The 22500-nt window shown below is 40.5% G+C and overlaps 1 protein-coding gene across 4 annotated transcripts in view; it reads left to right on the forward strand.

Moving 5' to 3' along the window:
* The window catches only part of WWP1 (WW domain containing E3 ubiquitin protein ligase 1), a 131830-nt gene that overhangs the window by 72036 nt on the left and 37294 nt on the right, over window positions 1-22500 (forward strand). For all 4 annotated transcript variants that reach the window (XM_065902766.1, XM_065902768.1, XM_065902767.1 and 1 more), the window contains 6 exons: window positions 8897-9230; window positions 15895-15990; window positions 18214-18388; window positions 20242-20296; window positions 20381-20465; window positions 20595-20723. In XM_065902766.1, the coding sequence (XP_065758838.1) occupies window positions 8897-9230; window positions 15895-15990; window positions 18214-18388; window positions 20242-20296; window positions 20381-20465; window positions 20595-20723 (874 nt within the window). The remainder of the gene's footprint in view (window positions 1-8896; window positions 9231-15894; window positions 15991-18213; window positions 18389-20241; window positions 20297-20380; window positions 20466-20594; window positions 20724-22500) is intronic.

A 22500-nucleotide genomic window follows, 5' to 3' on the forward strand; every position in this document is an offset into this window, starting at 1 on the left:
TCTGAAGAGGTTGTAAAAATAAAAGTACCCTTATGTAACCAGACTTGATTTGTTATATGGGATTATCATTAGATTCATTAGAGTGGTAGATCCAATTCTGTTATTTCTGTAAGTAATTAGACATCAGGACCAATTACTGAGTCTGTTCTTTTTTCATGAGAAGTATAAGAATTTTGAATGCTCATTTTAGAAAGGCTTATACAGTCATTCTATTTCATTCTTGTCATCACCTTCCAGTTAAAAGTGTATGGAATTTGGAGATTTAGCTCTTCTTCCTAAAATATTTAGCTATTAGGATAGATTGGCCAAAGTATCTGTTGACCACTAGATAGTTGCATGCTTGTGGGCTTATTCAGATGTTGTTGCAAAAGGGAGAGCTTTCTGAGTTCCCCCTCATTGTAGAATCTCCAGTTTATATTCTGCTTCTAATTTTGTACTTTATAGACTGTTTCTGTTTGGAACAGATTTGCCTTCCACATTCTTCTCTTATCTTTGCCTGAAATTTCAAGATGAAAGTAAAACACACATGAGGGACTAGAAATGAAGGCGCCATTGTAAATAGTTCCCAGGACATTATCCATAATCGCAAGGAAGCCTAAGACGATCAGAACAACAGCCAGTTTCTGTGCTACACACGTTCCAAACACCATCTACCCACGGATCGATACAGCTCTCAGGATAACTCTGAAATGGGCACTAGTGTTTTTCTCCTGAAGGAACCGAGGCCCAGAGATCCCAGCTGGTAGAGACGCTGTCTCTGACACCCGCCTCTGTGGTTCTCTCCTCCCCACTTTCCTGTTTATTTAAATGTGTGTGATTTCTGTAGTGTCTCAGTGTTGGGTTGTTCATCTTTTATACCTTTGATAAACTTGAAATAATATTTCCCCAGTCAACTTAGTGATTGTGATTGCATATTCTTTGACACATGACAAAACAATCCAACTGCCCTCATTCCATTGGCTGGTTTAGAAAGGCTTCTGGAACCTACTGTGTTGGTAGAAACCACTTTACCCGTGTCTTCTGTATGATCTGGTATCCCTCAGTAGGAAGATGAATTCAGGTATTTTTTTCAAGGGGTAGTCTTCTTTAAGGTGTTGGTGTAAAAATAGGATTCTTTTTTCTGTAATCAAGAACTTTAAAAATCAGTTTTCATTGTTGGAGTGGTGATGGAGTGGAGTGTGCATATTGTGTGTGTAACATAGTACATGTTTTTAATCCATTACCTATGATTCCAAAATCCTAAAATCCTTAAAACCAAAAGGTTTTGGTAAACTCACTTGATGGCAGAATGACTAGGACTGACTTGAAGGTATTTATAATTTTTTCTGCTTAGTATGAGTATCCTTCTGTTTCACTCCAGAACTGATACTGTGTTTAACTACAGTGTCTAGCCCTCAGTCTGACTTGATGTTAGTGTAGTAGATAATATATGTGCCATACTACCTTTCTGCATTCCAAAGTTATGAATTCTGGAACACACTTGGCCCCAAGAGTTTCAGATGAGGGATTGGGGGCCTGGAACTGCAGATAAATGATTTCTTTTCACCAAAGACAGTATTATACATGAGGACTTTGGAGGGGAGGGCATTTTCCCTCACCCCTACCTGTTCTTTTGAGTCTTAAGAAGATCCATTGGCTAAGTTTAATTGGTAAATACTGATATTTATTTTAAGCTAAAGTGGGAGGCAGTCATGATTGGAAAGATTAGATTTGGTTTCTAACCAGACTGTGTTCCGATCCTAACTCTGTCATTGAACACTTTAACCATGGGTTGTCGTTCAGTCATTCAGTCGTGTCCAACTCTTTGCAACCCCGTGGACTGCAGCATGCCAGGCTTCCCTGTCCTTCACTATCTCCCGAAGCTTGCTTAAAATCACGTCCATTGAATAGGTGGTGCCATCCAACCATCCCATCCTCTGTTGTCCCCTTCTCCTGCCTTCAGTCATTCCCAGCATCAGGTCTTTTCCAACGAACCGGCTCTTCACGTGGTCAGAGTATTGGCACTTCTGCATCAGCATCAGTTCTTCCAGTGAATATTCAGGACTGATTTCCTTTAAGATTGGCTGGTTTGATCTCCTTGCTCTCCAAAAGACTCTCAAGAGTCTTTGCCAGCACCACAGTTGGAAGCATCAAATTCTTCAGCACTCAGCCTTCTTTATGGTCCAACTCTCACATCCATACATAACTACTAGAAAAACCACAGCTTTGGTTTTTCTATATGGACCTTTGTTGGCAAAGCAGTGTCTTTGCTTTTTAATACACTGTCTAGGGTTGTCATAGCTTTTCTTCCAAGGAGCAAGTATCTTTTAATTTCATGGCTGTAGTCACTGTCTGCAGTGTTTTTGGAGCCCAAGAAAAGAAAGTCCATCACTGTTTTCATTTTTTTTCCCATCTATTTGCCATAAAGTGATGGGACCCAATGCCACGATCTTAGTTTTTTGAATATTGAGTTTTAAACCAGCTTTTTCACTCTCCTCTTTCACCTTCTTCAAGAGTCTCTTTAGTTCCTCTTCTCTTTCTGCCATGAGAGTAATATCATCTGCATGTCTAAGGTTGTTGATACTTCTTCCAACAGTCTTGATTCCAGGTTGTGATTCATCCAGCCAAGCATTTCACATGATGTACTCAGCTTATAAGCATGCAACCTTGGATAAATTTAGCATTCTAAAAATTTAGGTTCACCACTTATAAAATGATACAAATACTTAATAATACCTTATAGGATTGTTTCAAAGTTTAAATGAGATAAATTTAAAACATCTACCATGTTTCTAGGACAGTGGTATTTAAGAAAAATATGACTTTCTCCTTTACTTTCCCCCCTTGCCCTTAGCTTCTAGAAGAAATGACTTTTTCTAATGTATAATTATTGTTTTATTAATAAAATAGAGCTCAGTATGATAAAGCAGAACTAACCAACTTCACAAACTTATTAGACTTTTGCTTTTAGTTTTTTATTTTGAAATACAGATACACAAAAAGTTACCAGGAAATGTACAGAGAGGTCCCGTGTTCCCTTCATTGGCCTCTCCAAATGTTAATGTCTTGTATAACTATAGTACTGTATGGAAATGAGGAAATTGACATTGACACAGTCCCCATTTCACGGGTTATACCTGCAGAGAGAGAGAGTGTGTGTGTGTGTGTGGGGGGGTGCCGTTTTGTCATGTGTGGCTTCATGTAACTAGCACTGCATCAAGACACAGAACTGCATCATCACCAAAGGCTCCCTTGTGCTCCACCTCCTTAAAAGCCATAGCCACTTTCAGGTGTGAATTGTAAAGAAATTTAGTGTATATATATACACACACACACACATATATAAGCAGTTTTTCATGTCATACTTTTTAAAGGGGGCAGAAATGATACTAGGTACTTCAATATTTCCTCCTTTTCCTGCTTTATTTGGCTGAACAATTAGAGGACAAATGCATGGTGCTATCAGATGTACATATCATAAAGTCCATGGGAAATTTACTTCTCAGAGATAAAACTTGAAGTGAGGGAGATCTGTCTCCTAAGTCAAAAGTCATAATTGCATAAAGTCAGGCTTGAGATACACTCATTAAGAAACCAAGTCAGAGGGTGTGATCTTACATCTATAGAGAAGGAGGTGCTTTGCATAAGCTTCTACTGTCATTGCTGTCGCATGGGATTTTAATTAGTTGTCTGCATACAATTTTTCTGTTCTTTTCCTGAGAAAGGAACCGATGATCCTTCCCTCCCTGCCTGCCTTCTTGTTTCTCATCGTCTTTATTGTTAAGTTTATCCATTCAGTCATCCTTGTATCATTTGTTAAGAGGTATTTATTTTGCAACTGCAATAGAGTGGACACTGCCTGGCTGCTGGTTACATATGCATTAATCAGTTTCTCAACTTTGACACTTGACATTTTGTGCTAGATAATTCTCGGTTGTGGGTGACTGTCCTTTTGCATTTTAGGATTGTAGCAGCCTTCCTGGCCTGTACCCACTAGACGCCAATAACACCCATCCATTGCCCTAGTTGTGACAACCAGACGTGTCTCAGACATTGCTAAATGTCTTCAGTGGATGTCCCATTGAGAGCCATTGATATATATGAATAGTCATCCTAATCAAATGCATGCTCCCAGTACCTACCCCACTGAGAACTTGCCCTGCTATTAACATCTGGCATTATTGTGGCATATTTGTTATTAATATAATTAGTGAACCAGTATAAGTGCATTATGATTGATGAAAGCCCACAGTTTATGTTAAGGTTCACTCTTGGCATTGCCTGGGTTCAGTGTGATTTGAGAAATGCATATTGCCATGTGCTGACCATCACAGTATCATTCAGAATTATTTCACTCTTAGCAATTGCTGTGCTCCACTCATTCATCTCCTTTCCCACACTCCTAGTAGCCACGGATCCTTTACTATCTGTCTAGTTTGGCCTTTTTCACAATGTCATATATAGTCATTTCAGATTGGCTTCTTTTACTTAGAAATATGAATTTAAGCTGAGTGCCAAAGAATTGATGCTTTTGAACTGTGGTGTTGGAGAAGACTCTTGAGAGTCCCTTGGACTGCAGGGAGATCCAACCAGTCCATCCTAAAGGAAATCAGTCCTGAATATTCATGGAAGGACTGATGCTGAAGCTGAAACTCCAATACTTTGGCCAGCTGATTCAAAGAACTGACTCATTGGAAAAAGCCCTGATGCTGGGAAAGATTGAAGGCAGGAGGAGAAGGGGATGACAGAGGATGAGTTGGTTGGATGGCATCACCGCCTCGATGGACATGAGTTTGAGTAAACTCCGGGAGTTGGTGATGGGCAGGGAGGCCTGGGGTGCTGTGGTCCTTGGGATTGCGAAGAGTCGGACACAACTGAGCGACTAAACCGACCTGATGTATTTTCATGGCATGATATCTCATTTCTCTTTGTTGCTGAATAATATTCCATTGTATGGATGTACAACAATTTGTCTGTCCGTTCACCTGTCCACAACCAAGCATTGTGGTTGTTTACAGTTTTTCTCAATTGTGAATAAAGCTGATGTAAATATTCATGTGCAGGTTTTGGTGTGGACCTAAGTGTTCAGCTCAGCTGGGTTGAGGTCTGTAACTTCAGGATCATACGATAAGAGTATTATTACTTCTGTAAGAAACTGACACCCAGAATGGCTGTGCCTTTTACGTTTCCACTACCAGTGAATGAGAATTTTTGCACTTTGAGGATAGTTTACTTTTTAAATTTTGAAGCAACACTGAATCTTCTCATTCAGGGAGAATTCTGTCTCCAGTCTATGTTTTAAAATACCTTTTAGAAACGTATTTTCTTTTTCTTCAGATAGTTCTTGAGTGTAATCCTTGATGTTGAACTTGAATCTATATGATCATGGTGCTGAAAGTTTTGGTCAAATTAATAATTGGCTCTAATTTTTTTTGGTTGATTCTTTTGTGATATAAATAAATACTCTTATCTCTCTCAGTGAGTTTTACCATTTTATATCTGGTATTTTTCACTTCTCTCTTGTCTTAATGCATTTTCATACATAGCCCGTAGTATTGAAATGGAATGGTAATTGTGATCTTCCTTGTTTTGTTCTGATTTTAAAATTTGTTCCTGATCTTGATAATAGTTCTTCTAATGTTTTACCGTTAGTATATAGTGCTTACTCTTGGTTTCTGGTGGATAATCTAGATTATTTTTGAATTTTCCTAGATTCCTCTTATCAACAGTTTTATCAAGATTTTTTTGAATCCGTTTTGGTTTGTATTGAAAATAATCATGTAGCTTTTAACTTTTAACCTGTTAACATGGTTTCCTAACATAATTTCCTAATATTGACCCAATGTTTAATTTATTCAGTTTCAGTTTTAGGGTTATATAACTCTTGCAGAATAAATTAAGAAACTCCTTTTTCTTTCTCGCCACCAATGTACTGTAACATTTCAGAGAACACGGGGGTAATCTGTTCCTTGAAGGCTCAAAAACTGAGTCTGTTGACTTTTGGAGGGACAGTTTTCTATCTTTTATCCCCTTTTACATTTCTCCTCTGATTGATCTATTTTTCTTCTTTTGAGTTAGTTTAGTTAATATATTTTAGACTTACTGATATAAAGTTGTACATGGTATTCCAAATGCTATGCAAACTATATTTTTCTTTATAAAATTTGCTAAGGCAGTATTTCATGGTTTTTCCAACTTTAGTTGTAAGAATTCATCTGAATGAAGCATTTGCTAAAAATACAGATCCCAGAGATTCCCTAGGAGATTCAGTAATTCTAGAATGGAAACTGAGATCTATACTTTCTACAATATCCAACAGATTCTAATCAGGTTAAGAAATTCTGATCTATTATATTTTTCTTATAATTCCTTTCCTTCTACCATTTTCCCCTGGCTCTGGAATTGAATGCTAAGCTCATTTATTGCTGTTCTTTCTTATACCCTTGGATACTTCTTTGCTATGTCAAATATTTCATAGAAGTATTTCCATGCCATTAATTTCCTTAAAGTTTGTGATTTCATAACTGTTATTTTTCTTTAACTTAATAATTATTTAGGATTTTATAAAAAAAACCTAAATTGGTTGCAGGTGGCAGAGAGCTATCAGTTTTATGGACATGTAAGCATCAATTTTCTTACTAGTAAAATGGATAGTATCTTCCTCGTAGCATTGTTCTGTGGGAATTAAATAAGATAATCCTTAAAAAAATGTTTTACAGAATCTGCCAGACTTTCAGTAAACATTTCAGTAAGTTGTATTTTATTTCTAGTTTTCTTGAATTATAATCAGAGTTTCACCTCCTGATTGTAAAATTGGAATTTTCCTTTGGTCCTTTACATGTCATTTTTTTTTGTTTTGTTTTCTTAAAATTCCTAGATTGTTTGGATGGAATATGTATGTAATGAAAACTAAGAACTACCTCTCTAATGCTATAATTTAGAACAAGTATATTGACTGTGTCATTCAGTCTTTCATGTACTTAACTAATGTTTCTACTAATGTTCTTTTTTTCTGCCTAGTTTTGAGAGAGATATGTTCACTTCTTTTTCTGTGATTTGCCCTTGCTTAACATTTATTGTTTTCATATGCCAGGTGCATTGTAACTGTTGAGAATACTAAAGTGGAACAAGTCTGACAAAATGTTGCGTTTTGAACTAAAGGAAAAAGAAGGAAAAACAAACTATCTGGGAACATGAGAAGCAAACCAGTCTAGTAGGCAGCCTGGGCTGAGGGTGGGGCAGGCGCAGAATTAAATAAGGTGCCTGAGCGTGCCTTTCTGAAGGAGTGGTCGAGCCTGCATACTGCGTGATAAGAAGCAGGAGCTCTTCTGAGACCAGCGCAACAGCCAGTGCAGAACCCTGAAGGGGAAGGCATTCACTCTGCTCAGGGGGCGGAAGGGAGACCACCATGGGGAGTCAGGTGTAGCTGTGGAGCAGGCTGTGTGGAGCTTTGTCACGAGTCACGGTAAAGAACTGGGAATTTACTGTGGGTGCAGTAGGAGTGTTTAATTAGGGAGTGAAAAGATCTTCTGTATGCTTTTAAGAGATTACTTTGGCTGCTGTTTGGAGAGTGGGTTGGAGTTGGACCAGAGAGGAGGCGGGCAGACCAGTGAGGACGCTGTTGCAGTGGACGAGGAACAGTGAGTGGGGCGGTGGTGCAGATGGAGAGAAGAGCTGAGAGCACTTGGAGCTGAATTGTTGTAGGAGAGAGGTGTTTGCCCTGGACATAAAAGCTGCTGTTTAATAATTAATTTTCCTCTTGTGTTTTTAACACTTTGCTAGCATGTGTTATGTTTTAGTATGATAAGGGTTTATGATTCTTTCTTATTGGGCTGGATTGTCTTGTCTCAAATATTCCTCTTTTTCCATTTAGTGTTATTTTGCTTTCCAAAGACTATTGCTAATCTTTTCTTTTTTTTGAAATCAATTTCCACATTGTTCAAGATTGAAAGTTAAATGAAAAAGTTCACTTTTGGACTTCATATATTCCATGAATTCTGAATATCATATAAGAGACCAGAATTTACTCTCCCTGTGCACATTCTCTTTTCTTCATGTTTTCTAAGAGTTGAGTACAGGTAGCACTGTACATTTTTATTTCTTATATTCTGTTACTGGTATTTTTCTTCCAAAGTTGCTCTCCCCTGTAGTTGGTACAGAACTTGATTGGTTCTGTTTTGCTCCTACAGTTTGATTCCTTTTAATAGTACTCATTTCTCTTCTTCCCACTGTTTACATCTCATCTCTTTCTTAAAAAATCTACCTGACTGTTTCATTACTCTTAATTATGTCTCTTTCCTCTGTTTCAATTATAACTTTGATGTGTAATTTTCTAATAGGTTTTATTCAATAATCTGTTCCCTTCCCAGTTTTAATTTGACTTTCTCTTATAGTGACATGTAGTTGAAATGGATCGATTCCATTTAAAATGAAAATTTTAAAAATTATGTCACTGGATCTCAGTGCTGGGTTAGTTCTCCAGCAAGTGTAGAATGAGTTCCTGGATCTTTTTGCGGTCCTCTGCAATACTGTCTTGAGTTAATGCCACTTTATATTTGACAAGAATTCTTTTGATATTAGCTGTATTTGCATAGGAAAAGGGAGATTGAATGGGGTCATTTTGAAGTTTTATATAACCCGTATAGATATTCAGAATTGATTGTTTGGAGGAAAAAAACATTTGTTCATGTTGATTTCTCTTTCCTTAACTTTGGGTTATTGTTATATATAGATTATGTTTTTTTTTATTTAACATTCATCTCAAAAATATGACCCACAAAAAGTATTATCTGTCTTTTTCCGTCAGTCCCTAATACGTTGCTCAGTGTGAGTCAGGCTCTGAATAAAGACAGTCGACGAGTTAGTTGGGTGCTTGGTCGTTTGTTGACAGATCCTCTTACTGATTTTCCCTTCTCAGTTAATGGAGACTCACCCTCGTCTGCACCGACTGATAATGCTTCCAGCACGGGTACTGCAGTAGTATCTGGAGAACCCACCTTGTCTTCAAATTGCACTAGTACTCCTGTTGAAGACCCTCCAGCTCAAGAAACACTGACCTCGGAAAACAATGAATGTATTGTCTCTAACAGTGCAGCCTTTGGATCTGAAGCTCAAAATACGTTAGATCCTTCCATCTCCAATTCTGCAAGTAACTCTGCTTTTGAAGCAGCCAAATTAAGACAGCTGGACGGATGTATGGAACCTGTCCGACAGCAGTCTGGAAGTACCAACACAGAAACGCTGCCGTCAGGGTATGTTATTTTTTTTTAAACGTGTGACTTACATTTAGCAGCAGCTTTTTAATAATAACCTGAGAGTTGAATATGTATATGAATGTATATGAAATTTTTCCATTGTTCATTTATTTGAAATCTAAGTTGGAATCTAATTCATACAATTTATTTGCTACAAACCAAGTATTTCTTTAAAACTAAGAATAATTGCTAGTTTTAGTTACAGCATGTGCTGTGTGACTGGAAGAAGAAAAAACCTTATATTATTTTCCACGACTGTCTATTTGATTCTTGGCTTACTTTTGGAGAAGAGTGACTGTGACTGTCTATAATAGCCTCAGTTCTCTAGCTTTCTTTATTGTTTCCTCCCCAGGCTAAGCTTGAAGCAAGTAGCCATCTTTTTTCTCAGTTTGTACTCAGTGCTGGGAGCGATCCAGTAAGTCTGCTGAGAAGCACTGTTATAAACTCAGGTTTTCATTGAAAGTGAAAGTCACTCAGTAGTGTCCGGTTCTCTGCAACCCCATGGACTGTACAGTCCATGAAATTCTCCAGGCCAGAATACTGGCATGGGTAGCCTTTCCCTTCTCCAGGGGAACTTCCCAACCCAGGGATCGAACCCAGGTCTCCTGCATTGCAGGCGGATTCTTTGCCAGCTGGGCCACCAGGGAAGCCCAAGAATACTGGAGTGGGTAGCCTATCCCTTCTCCAGAGGATCTTCCCAACCCAGGAATCGAACCGGGGTCTCCTGCATTGCAGTCAGACTCTTTACCAGCTGAGCTACCAGGGAATAATTCTTCATCTTTTAATTTTGCATGGTAATAATTCAGCTTCCTATGATTTTCTTTAAAGAATATTCTGTGTATTCCATTTGGTCACCTCTCCCATATTTACTTAATACGTTTCGAGTGCCTCTGAGCATCGAATGCTGCTGCTGATCTGACAGGAGGCGGATTGCAGGTGGTACCGAGAGCTGTGGGGAGCAGTCGTGAATACAGATGGAGATGCCTTCTCTCCACCCCGCCGCGGCATGCCCCAGCTCCTGACAGGCCGGGAACCGAGACCCGTCCATGGCCCTAGAGCTGGGGACCCCGGTGCGCGCAGTGTGCTGCATCCAGGACGGTGTTTACAGTCCTACCTGCTGCAGCGGTGAGAACTGCCGCCTCTCGCCGCTGTGAAAACACGCCTCCAGTGGGCTCTGCCTCAGTGCCCTCACCTCCCGTCACAGTTGCTGTGTCCAGACCCTTTCTGACTCTCTGAACTGTGTTTTTCTCAGTGCTCCTTACTGGTTTATGTGACTTTGCCTGTTGCCTCATTGTGGCCTCAGGCTTTGGCCTGCTCCTGAATGGGTGCTTCTCTTGAGTCTTGCACTCTCCCATCGTTTTCGCTGTTAAATTTATATGTCCAGGCCAGAACTTTCTCTGAGCTTACGTTTATCCACTTACTGGAAATCTCCACTGTCTCCTGCAAGCATTTTTGGCCATGTAGTATCTTTCCTTCCTCTCAAAAATCTCTCAGTGTTCCTTTGCCTTCTCTTTGACAGCTTATTATTAGGCATTTATCTTAGTCTCTTGTGTTTGCCCTTATGACATTGATATATAAGAAGCTTTCCACAGTCAAGAACCTCTGATCTGATGGGAGATAAAGATAAGTAAATAGTCATTGACTATACAATTTAATTAAAGCTAAGATAGACATCCAGGTTTAGGGTGCTATAGGGGGGAACATGTGTAGAGGGGGTTTAATAGGATACCCTATGATACTGAGATCAAAGAATACTTTCTGAAAGAGATGACCCTTCAGTGGTTTCTAAAACAGGAGTAGGCGTTCCCAAAGCAATGAAGAAGGCACATGTGCTGAAAGGTTTCATTTTCAGTGGCGCTAACTGCATGTTCAGATTCTGACACCCAGAAATGAATAAACAACTCAGGAAGTGGTATTTTGTTACAGCTTGAGTTGAGCATTTGAGGAAGCAGACTGTGTAGTACAGAAGAGTAAACAGCCCTCTGATGAGTTCTGTATGCCTGCTAAAGCTTTGGGAACCCCCCCCCCCCATAGAACAGTGAATAAACATACAAGAATTTTAAGCAGGGGAGTGGCACAGTCATTTTTGCATTTCAAGATTGTTCTAGAAGTGGTATAGACAGATGAGGAGTTAAGAAGACAAAGCAGAACAAAACAAGCCAGACTTTTATAAATCAGAAAAGTGGGCACATTCCTGTTTAAAATGATAAGTACATAAACTTAATTCTGTGGGGCCACGTAAATGCTTCCACGTGCTTTGTAGCCACTGTATGTGAACTTTGCATGAAGAGACTTTTGTAGGCATCTACATAAGTGAGGAATCTAGATGAGTGATTTTCAAATTGCAAGTTGCAGCCAGTTAATAGATTGTGACCAGCATTTGAAAACGTAATAAAGTAAATCAGTATTGACCAGAGTAGAAAACTGGAGTGTGTTAAGTAAACATTGCTTCCTGAAAGGTTTGTTTTTCTGGTGTGCTTTTGTTTGTGTAAAATCTGTAGGTAAATAGCAGCCTAGGACGAACAGATACATTCATGTAAAATGTATTCTTACTCTCTGAGCTGTTGCCTGAAAGGTTAGAAGCTACTAACCCCAGTGAGAAAACTGCCCCAAGGTGGATGCTAGTCTTCTGGGGTGATGTTACAGTAGGTTGTGGGAATTAGCTGTGGGAGGTGGAATGCGAGAGTGGGGCCAAGGTTGGTTCTTCTGGCTTAGGCAATACTTGGCTTCTGTAACCATCTTAGCAGTTTTCAAATCTACATCATCTTCTCTCTTTCCTCAGAAATCTTTTTTAGTTCCTGTATTTTATCTCGTTGGTGACTTATTTCATTAGTGCCCAGAATTACGAGTGTTCTGAAGGGAGCCTATTCTAGCCTGGAGGGTTATGCCCAGTGTGGTCTTACATAAAGCCCTTTGCATTTGCTCTGACTTCTGTGAGGAATGTTATTCCTCAGATATGTGCATGTCTCTGCCCAAACATTATCTTGCTCCAGAGGCCTTTCCTGATTCCCTCAAATCAGGCCGCCCTGTCCCTGTCCCCATCCCCTGCCTTATTTTTTTCCAACCTTCTGTTAAGAAAATTTACAAACATGCAGAAAAATACAAAGAATTTTACAGTGAACACCCGTATATCTGTCTATCGCTAGGTTCTGTAGTTGATATTTTACTCTCTTTGCTTTATCACATATCTCTGCACTTCTCCATTTGTCTGATGTTTAAGTCTAATTAAGTAAGTTGTAGTTGTACATTTTGCCCCTCACACCTTCAGCTTGCATGTCATTCACTAGAGTTCAGTATTTGTTTACAAGTTTTTAGGTGAAGTTTACATAGAAATGCTAAGTCTTAAGTGTGTCATTGATGCATTTCGCCAGGTGGAAATAACGCAGACCTTTATCACGATGAGAATGCTGTCATCACCTTAGAGAGTTCTCTCAAGCCCCTTTCGTTCAATCCTGCTCCCACTTTTAGGGAGGCAACACTGTTCCTCCCTGAAAGTATTTTTCCACATAGATGTATAGATTAGTTTTCTCTGTGGTGGAACTTCACATAAATGGAATCAGTATAAACTCTTGAGTAGGGTCCTTTTAATCAGCATGATGTTATTTGTATTACTTTCCAACACTTAAATCATTATGTCACATATATTTGTGTACTTATCAGTTTTCTCTCCACTACACCGAAAAGGGAGCTTTATTTTGTCCATTTCTGTATCCCTCGTGCCTAAAACAGTACCTGCCATGTAGCAGGTACTCAGCAAACATAAGTGAACTAGTTGATGCAGTGATTTTGAGTGAGAGCAATTGGGCAAAGGCCCTGGCTTTGTAAATGCTTTGGAGGAAGTTGTTAACAAGGTCAAAACCTACTGAAAATTCAAGTAACATGAGAACTGAAAGGCACCATTGAATTTAGCCACAAAGAGGTTATTTATTGTTGACCTTTGACAGAATGATTTCTGGGAAGGAGAGCTGTATTCCGATTTCTGTGTGATGGAGTGAATGGAATGGGTGGAAATGTGATAGAAAACTCTTTGAAAGAGTGAGGACTAGTGCATGCAAGTTTGTCCCTATGAACACACAGGGAAAGAGGAACGTTTGGTAGAAGCAAGCCAGAAAAGACCCAGTACTGAGGAGGAGTTTTTTATTTTAAAAAATGAGAGTGACATAAAGGGTGGGCAGCAGAGAGGTCAGCAAGCTGAGCAGCAGTGGAGAGGGGCACCTACTGACTGTGGTTTGTGAGAGCCCAGTCGTTACCCAGTCAGTAACTACATCCTGTCATTTTTACTATAATACATCTAGCAAAATTCTCCCACATCTACTATTCCTTTCCTTTTTTTAAGTAAGGTCTTTTTCAGCAGTAAGTTTTAGGAATGTGTATATATGAGATACGGAAGCTATATCCGAATAGTAGGGACAGGAGAGTATTATGGTTGAAGGTGACATGTAGCAGTTATAAATCAGCACTTATCCCCTTGAAATTGAAGAATTCTGTTGGGAAGTCCCATCACTCGGCCTGGTAATTTGCAGCTGTTTGAAAGGGTCTTAGGAATCTCCACTGCAGGGATGATCTAGTTTCCGAGCAGTTCAGCCCATCACCGCTGCAGGACGCGCGGGCCTGGCTGTAGCTGGCTGTCACTGAGGCCCGGCCAGGCCCAGGGCAAGCCCCTCCGCTCGTCCCGCTGTCTCCCCCCCCAGCACCTTCCCTCCTCACTGCTGCCCGACATTAGCTCTGCTCACCCCACATGCACTGGGGCTCGTGCTCGGCAATGGTCCTGCCCCAAAAGGTAAACTCTCACTCTGGCAGTGACAGTTCAGCAAGTTGCCTCCCTGTGGACCAGCTGCCGGGGGAGAAGGAGAAGCACCCTGAGCTCACTGGGGCAGGTGGTGGAATTGACCAGGCTCCTCCCCTGCGGCCAGGAGTTCTTTGTTCCGTGAATGTAGTCAGCAGAGGGCGGGAGCGTGGCACACCCACAGCCTGGGCGACCTGCCTGGGAAGATGCAGTGGGGCGCGACAGGAGTGTTTGCTCTTGTTATGTTAGTACCTACATAATAGTCCTGACTTTGCCTTTTAGCCCACAAAGTCTAAAGTATTTACTATCTAGTACTTCACAGAAAAAGGCTGCCTTCGTGTGATCTAATGAATGGAATGCAGAAAATTACAAAGATGATATCCAGAAGGGGGTCTTCATATGATGTGTGTAGCAAGCAGTTTAGTTTGAGTAAGATAAATTCTCTTTGGAGGAAAACCCTGAAATCTGGAAGTGATATGGAAAAATTAAGAACTAGTGGCTAGAATTATAGTTGGAACCTAAGTGCTTACTGAATATTGAATATTAAATTAGAACTATTTCCAGCTAACTTAGGATCAAACTAGAAAACGGCGTCATAGCCCATTTTATGGATGGTACGCTCAGTTATGTACATTACACTCCTCTTACATTATACTTCTTACAATGCAGGAGACCAGGGTTTGACCCCTGGGTCAGGAAGATCCCCTGGAGAAGGAAATGGCAACCCGTCCAGTATTCTTTCCCAGGGATAGAGAAGCCTAGCAGGCCATAGTCCCTGGGGTCGGAAAGATTTGGACATGACTGAGCAACTTTCAGTTTCACTTTTCTCTAATTAAAAAGAAGTCAAAATAAATTGAATCCTCATGTTTGAGAGGAAAATATTTCCCATTTATTCTACTTTCAGCTGAGAACAAGAATGTTAAACTCAGAAATATGAAGTTTTTGTTTTTAACATTTAAAGTTTTTTCTTGTGTGCCATGCCAAGGAGAGAGTGGAGAGGAGGGATGAAGGAGTGCAGAGGAGAGAACAGGGGTAGGGGGAGGAAGAGGTGGAGTGTGTCTGAGATGGAGCAGAGGAAGATAAATTAGGGTGCGCTTAAACACAGAGGTGCACCAGAGATAGGAGAGGGGCGACATACACAAAAAGAAGATCCCGTGTGCAGATGGAAGAGGGGGTTTTCAGGCAACTGTCTCACTCCATACTTGAATGCCATTTCTGCTAAAATCTTTCAGATGTGTATTTTTTTCATTTGCCCCAAACAGATATTACTTCATTGACATTTTTTCCTTTGGGCATGATATTAGGGTGACAGTTTCTTCAGTCCTTGATTAAATTTCTGTTCTGTGATGATTTGGAATTCCGTGAATTAGTAACTTTAAAAAACTTTGGGTGTTATTCTGTCTTCCTCTGCCAAATGAACTTACTGAGTTTCCAGCGTATGCTGTTGTTGCTAAGTCACTTCAGTCATGTCCGAATCTGTGCGACCCTATGGGCTGTAGACCACCAGGCTCCCCTGTCCGTGGATTTCTCCAGGCAAGGATCCTGGAGTGGGTTGTCGTGCCCTTCTCCAGGGGATCTTCCCCACCCAGGGATCGAACCCACATCTCTTATGTCTCCTGCATTGACAGGTGGGTCCTTAGCACTAGCGCCCCCTGCCTGGGAAGCTGGGAAGTTTCCAGTACTGCTAATGAAAAAGGAATAATTAAGCACTTACAAAGCACAAAAGAAACAACTTCATTTTGTGTGTAAATATGACGCTTTAAAACATACCTGTAATTTTTTGGCTTATAAAAAGGAATGATAAAGAAAGAAAAAAAGGAATCGTTCTTCAGACTGTCTTTAGCTTGTTCTTTTATTTCTGTATTTTTATTAAAGGTGGGAACAGAGAAAAGATCCTCACGGTAGAACCTACTACGTGGATCACAACACGCGGACGACCACATGGGAGAGGCCGCAGCCTCTGCCTCCAGGGTAAGGCGCCGTCTTCTCCGGCTTCAGCTGCGCTTCATACGTGCAGCTTTAAAAGCTCAGTTAATGCAATATAAAGTGGTTCTTTCCTACTGCATGTTACGTTTCCTTGATTTGCTTTTGTGAATAGTAAACGTTCAGTAGATGAGATTTGTTACCCTGTGTCTCATTTGCAGTTAGTCTGAAGGGCTTCCTCAGGAGATTAAGAGGTATGGAACATTGGCTTGAGTTTACTGAGAGGAGTTGCAGACTTCTGATCCAGTGTCAGTCCTTGCTGTTTTTTTAAGGAATGAGAGTCATATTTAGGGCAGTTTATGTGTATGTTTCTTCATAGACAGGGATCTAAACTATGCAGTTGTGTGATATTTACATAAGAGATCCTAGTGTTATTCAAAATTATTATCTAAAAGATCGTTACAAGTAAAATTGTATTAATTATGGCTGAAGTTAATAGAGCATTTTAAATGAAGAGGCATTCCTATTACATACTAAACAAAACTTGTGCTGTTAGGCTGGTATTCACTAATAGTCCTTCCAGATGCAACTCAGAGCTCACCAGTATAAACATATTCAAAGTCCAGAAAATTAAAGGGAACAAGTGTGTTATCTTGTGAAACTGGTTGCTGAAAGGATATTGAAAGCTTATGAATTAAGAATACAGACTGACTGGAGGTGAACTGAATCCTGGAGGGTAGGGGTTCAGGAGGCCAGGGAGTCTTCTGGCTGGTGGAGAGGGTATTCCGTTCTGAGAGGACTGAAACAGCCATGACGGGATGAGACCTCTGACACATTTGGGGCCCACCAGGAGTTGATTTGGCCCCTCGTATGGGTCCCTTGAAAGAAAGGAAAGTGAGGGTGAGGCTGAAGAAGGGAGGTGAGGCTGAGATGGTGACTGGGTTCAGTGTTGTGCCAGCAAACGGTGATAGGCGGAATGGTATGGCTCAGTCTGCACTTTAGTTCAGCAGCAGTGTGGCCACAGAAGGTTTATTAAAAAGCTGTACAAGTTGAGTTAAAACCCTTTGCATGGGCAGGGATGATAGAGGCAGATTGCTCGGTATACAGCTCAGTTCAGTTCAGTCACTCAGTCGTGTCCGACTCTTTGCGACCCCATGAATCGCAGCACGCCAGGTCTCCCTGTCCATCACCAACTCCCAAAGTTTACTCAAACTCATGCCCATCGAGTCGGTGATGCCATCCAGCCATCTCATCCTCTGTCGTCCCCTTCTCCTCCTGCCCCCAATCCCTCCCAGCATCAGGGTCTTTTCCAATGAGTCAGCTCTTTGCATGAGGTGGCCACAGTACTGAAGTTTCAGCTTCAGCATCAGTCCTTCCAATGAACACCAGGACTGATCCCCTTTAGGATGGACTGGTTGGATCTCCTTGCAGTCCAAGGGACTCTGAAGAGTCTTCTCCAACACCACAGTTCAAAAGCATCAATTTTTTGGTGCTCAGCTTTCTTCACAGTCCAACTCTCACATCCATATGTGACCAGTGGAAAAACCGTAGCCTTGACTAGACGGACCTTTGTTGGCAAAGTAATGTCTCTGATTTTTAATATGCTATCTAGGTTGGTCATAACTTTCCTGCCAAAGAGTAAGTGTCTTTTAATTTCATGGCTGCAGTCACCATCTGCAGTGATTTTGGAGCCCAAAAAAATAGTCTGACACTGTTTCCACTGTCTCCCCATCTATTTCCCATGAGGTGGTGGGACCAGATGCCATGATCTTAGTTTTCTGAATGTTAAGTTTTCAGCCAACTTTTTCACTCTCCTCTTTCAGTTTCATCAAGAGACTTTTTAGTTCCTCTTCACTTTCTGCCATAAGGGTGGTGTCAGCTACATATCTGAGGTTTTTGGTATTTCTGCCGGCAGTCTTGACTCCAGCTTGTGCTTCTTCCAGCGGTATACAGTTAGCAGTCAGTAAATGTTTATCAAAGAAAGAGAGAGAGTAGTCACATTGATACTGTTCAATCTATGACCTCTTTTTTTAGACAGTCCTTAGAAATCATGTATGGGAAGAACGGGAAGATAATTTAGCTAAATAGCAAGTTACATGTTCATAAATTTTCTGAAGAATATCAGTATTTACATTCTTTTAAACTTATCATCTCTTGGACTTGATTTTTAAATTATTTAGGTAACATATTACCTGAGTGCTTTCCAGTTTCTTGTATGAAGAGATTATTGTTTGTTTTCCCTTTTGCCGCTGCTCCGTTTACTTTTGGCAGTTGGGAAAGGAGAGTGGATGACCGGGGCCGAGTGTACTACGTGGACCACAACACCAGGACGACCACCTGGCAGCGGCCCACCATGGAGTCGGTGCGGAACTTCGAGCAGTGGCAGTCGCAGCGGAGCCAGCTGCAGGGCGCAATGCAGCAGTTCAACCAGCGCTACCTGTACTCGGTAACCGGGGCGTCGTGGTCAGCGCACCTCCTTCCGGCGTTCCCCTGCTTTCCCTGCATGACTCTTCCTAAATGTTAGACACTGCAAGATCTTTTTCAGTTGATCTTTAGTATATCAGAAATTAACATTTCTGATATACATAATAAGCACTTTGGTTTTTTTTTTTTAATCCTAGTTTACATAGCTATACACTCATGCTTTTGTCCTTATTAAGAGGTAGTCTCATAAATGCAATTTACTAATAATATAATTTGTCTTGGCTAGTTCCCAGTCTTCTACTTTGAGTTACAATCATTTTGTTTGCTTTAAGCAAAACTGGTTGCCTCCTGACTTTACTTAAGGCCAGTTTTGCCATATTCCAGCTATTCTGTTTCCATCCCTGGTTTGTACAAATGCTTTCATCTGTTTTGGCCCACTAAATCTGTATTCTTGGGATCGGAGATAGTTTTGTCCAAAAAAATGGAATGCTGTCTGAAAATTTGATCAATTGGTGATTTAGTGCCATAAGCAAACGTCCACAAGAGTTTAGGGGATGGTGAGAGGACTTCTTGAGATTTGATCTCAAGAAGTAGAAAGTATGAATCTCAAGTACTGGGCATCTCCAGGTAGTGTATCGGAGCAGCTTGAAACCCCAAAATGTGGAAAGGAATTAGTAAAGACACACAAAACAGGTCTTCAGAATCCTGCCTCAGGCAGGCTCATTCAGCTCTGCGTTTTTGGGAGGTTAAGTAGTAAGTTCCCATTTGAAGGCTGGTCCATTCTCCTGGTTTTCTGGCCATCAGAGGGTGGGCCAGCCCAGCCTGCTTAGCATCTCGTGCTATTCATTCTTGGTTCCTGAGTAGCTTGTGCAGAAATCTGTAGGAATGTTCCTTTAGCTGTATGTACTAAACAGGTTGTGTGTGTGCATTTGTTTTGGTTGGACTTTGCTGTATATCTGGAAAACCTTGGGGAAATAGGGCAGAATTAGATAATGGTGTGCGTCGGAAGCAGAGGAGGCAATGGCAACCCACTCCAGTATTCTTGCCTGGAAAATCCCAGAGATGGAGGAGCCTGGTGGGCTGCCGTCTATGGGGTCGCAGAGTCAGACACGACTGAAGGGACTTAGCAGCAGCAATGCATCAGGAGTATGTTCTTCTGCACAAACAGAGCATCCTAAGGTTGAAATTAGTTGTCTAAGTGATATTGAGTACAATTCATAGTATCTGTTATGAAGTTATAAGATATTTATCAAGATGTTTGTGTTTTATCATTAAATGATTTTTCAGGTAATAATTTTTTATTTGTCCTTCTTTTAAAACTGATGGCAAAAATGTTTCTTTTCTTTTGAATATGTTTCTGAGTTGTCATAATATGTAAGCATTAATATGTTTTTATGTGTGTTTGAATATGTAAAATATATTAATACAAAGGTAAAAGTTTATTTTTATAAAGATAATTCTGGAATTTAATATTATTATGTTAGTAGACATTTGTTTTAAAGAGAGCTGTGGTAATTATACTGTTTTTCAACAAATAATGTTACCTCATTTAAACATTACAATTTTCTGTATGTTATTCTCTCATGTCATTTCACTCTTATGGACTGTTACAGAAGGGCTAAGAGATTAACGTGCTGATGTTGATACATTATTTCTAAATCATTATAGAAAAACTAATAATTTATCGCTTATTTAACTCCTCTTGACTCATCACATTTTTAGGATTTTGTGCCTTGAAATTACTATATTCACGTTTCCTTATCATATTTTTTAGAAAATGACTGTTAAATGTGATTCAGACAAGTGCTTAGTTTATGCTTTTATATTAAAAACCTCTTTTTTTAACTTCTCCTCCCAATCCTTTTCTCCAATCAGGCTTCAATGTTAGCTGCAGAAAACGACCCATACGGTCCTTTGCCACCAGGCTGGGGTAAGCTAGTGTGTTGTTGATAAAAATATTGGAATGTGTATGTAGCACATAGTTATTAAATGCCATGCTCACTCTGTTTTTTAGAAAAAAGAGTGGATTCAACAGACAGAGTTTACTTCGTGAATCATAACACAAAAACAACCCAGTGGGAAGATCCCAGAACTCAAGGGTAAGTATATACTACAGCCTTACTTAAGTGATCTTGCATGTCGGAAGATGGAATCAAGTAAACCTCAATTCAGATGTTTTTAGCACCTCAATAATGTTCATCCTGTGTGACTTTAACTTTATCCTTTAGTTTGCAGAATGAAGAACCGCTGCCAGAAGGTTGGGAAATTCGGTATACCCGGGAAGGTGTGAGGTACTTTGTTGATCATAATACAAGAACAACAACATTCAAAGATCCTCGCAATGGGAAGTCATCTGTGTAAGTGAAGTTCTGAGATGCTGTTTAATAACGTAAATTTTGACTTCTAATTTAGCCTCAAGCAAATTTTACATTATGTATCAAGAAAATCTACACAAGTAATAATCTAGTATACGTGTTTTGCTCTACTGTATTACAGAGTGGATTTGTGGCATATAATTCCTTAAGAACAATAGTAGGTATTTATCTAGTGATTACTAATGTGCCAAGGATTCTTCTAAGCACTTTATATAAATTAGCTGTTATCTTCCAACAGTTGCTTGAGGTTGATACTGTTACTTTCCAAGTGTGGAAATGGAGGCCTAGGGAGCATATTGACTCATGCAAAGTCGAACAGCAAGTGATGGAAGTGGTTTCAGACCAAGGCAGTTTGCCCACAGAGTCTGTGCTCTTAACAGTCACATTCTGCCTCTGCAGCCTCAGGGACTGAGATGTTCAGCACGGCTTTCCTGGTAAAAATAGCTTAATGAGGTATTTGAAAGGTCTCTCCTTCATCCTTACTCTTAGATGTGATGTCTTTATATTACTAAGAAAACGGAAGCAGCCATAAAAGTTTTTCATGAATTCCTACAGTTACATCTCTCTACCAGTCAGCATCTGTCTTCCCTTTTCATCCTGAAGGAAAATTGTCATCGTTCTATCAAAGGCCAATCCCTCTGCTGGTGCTCGAGGCCTTTCCCTCTTCCGACTAGCTACTCCAGTAGTGATTTTCATACCATCCATCTTTCTCTGCAGTGTCATTCCCATCAGCTGTTACTTCTCTGAGATTAGAAATGAACAAGTGCAAGTGGAAAGCCATGACTCATCACCTCATAAATCCATTTAATGGAGAATTCGTTATTATTGCTTCCCTTTGCAAGAAAGCTACCTGAAAGACACGTCTGTGTAATTGCTGTTTCTAGTTTGTCTCTCAAACCAACAACAAGGACGTTTCACTGACGCTAACTAACCTTACTAAGGGGACCAGTGGCCTCCACTGGGTTAGTCCCTAGGTTGGTTTACAGCTCTGTCTAATTTGACACAGTCAGGAGTATTTGAAGGAAGTTTCTCCCTCCTGACAGAAGTAGTACAGGGACGCTGCCTCCTGATTTCCTTCTGCCTGTCTGGTCTGTCTTCTTCCTCCTCCTTTTTGTGGGTGACGGGGGGCCCTGCTCTCCTGTCAGCCTGTTAACACTGACATACCCGAAGTGCCTCCTCAGATCTCTCTTCTCTGCTGTCTGTATTCATTCTCTTGGTGAATCTTATCCAGCTCACAAATTTTTCTCTAGCATTTCACTTGTAATTTTGCTGCTACTTACTTGATAGCTATTCGTAACTTCTTCCTGATAACTACCATCAGTCAGACTTATTCTACCTGGGATATTTCCCATCTCAGTTGAAGGACCTCCACTCTTAGGTGTGTTTGAGCCAAAAATCTTGGAATTGTCCTTGACTACTCTCTCTCTCACGTCACATACAGTCCATCATGAGTTCCAGTTACCTCAGCTTCAGAATGTGTTCAGGACCAGCTGTGTCTGGCCATATCCACTGCCGTCACTTTGGTCCAAGCTACCGTGGTCTCTCACCTGGAGTGTTTCTCTGAGTACCACTCTGCTTTCTACCTACACTTCACGCAACACTGTCCCCCATACAAGACTTTTTACTTTTTTATTTTTTCTTTCCACAAAACCCTTCCATGGTTTCCGCAGAGTACTTGACCGTGGCCTCTATGCCCTTGGAGCATCTGACCCCTTTTAACTTGTCAGCCTCACGTCTGACATTTCTCCTCGTTCACTCT

The sequence above is a fragment of the Muntiacus reevesi genome, chromosome 12, assembly GCF_963930625.1.
Source record: "Muntiacus reevesi chromosome 12, mMunRee1.1, whole genome shotgun sequence".
NCBI classification, from domain to species: Eukaryota; Metazoa; Chordata; class Mammalia; order Artiodactyla; family Cervidae; genus Muntiacus; species Muntiacus reevesi.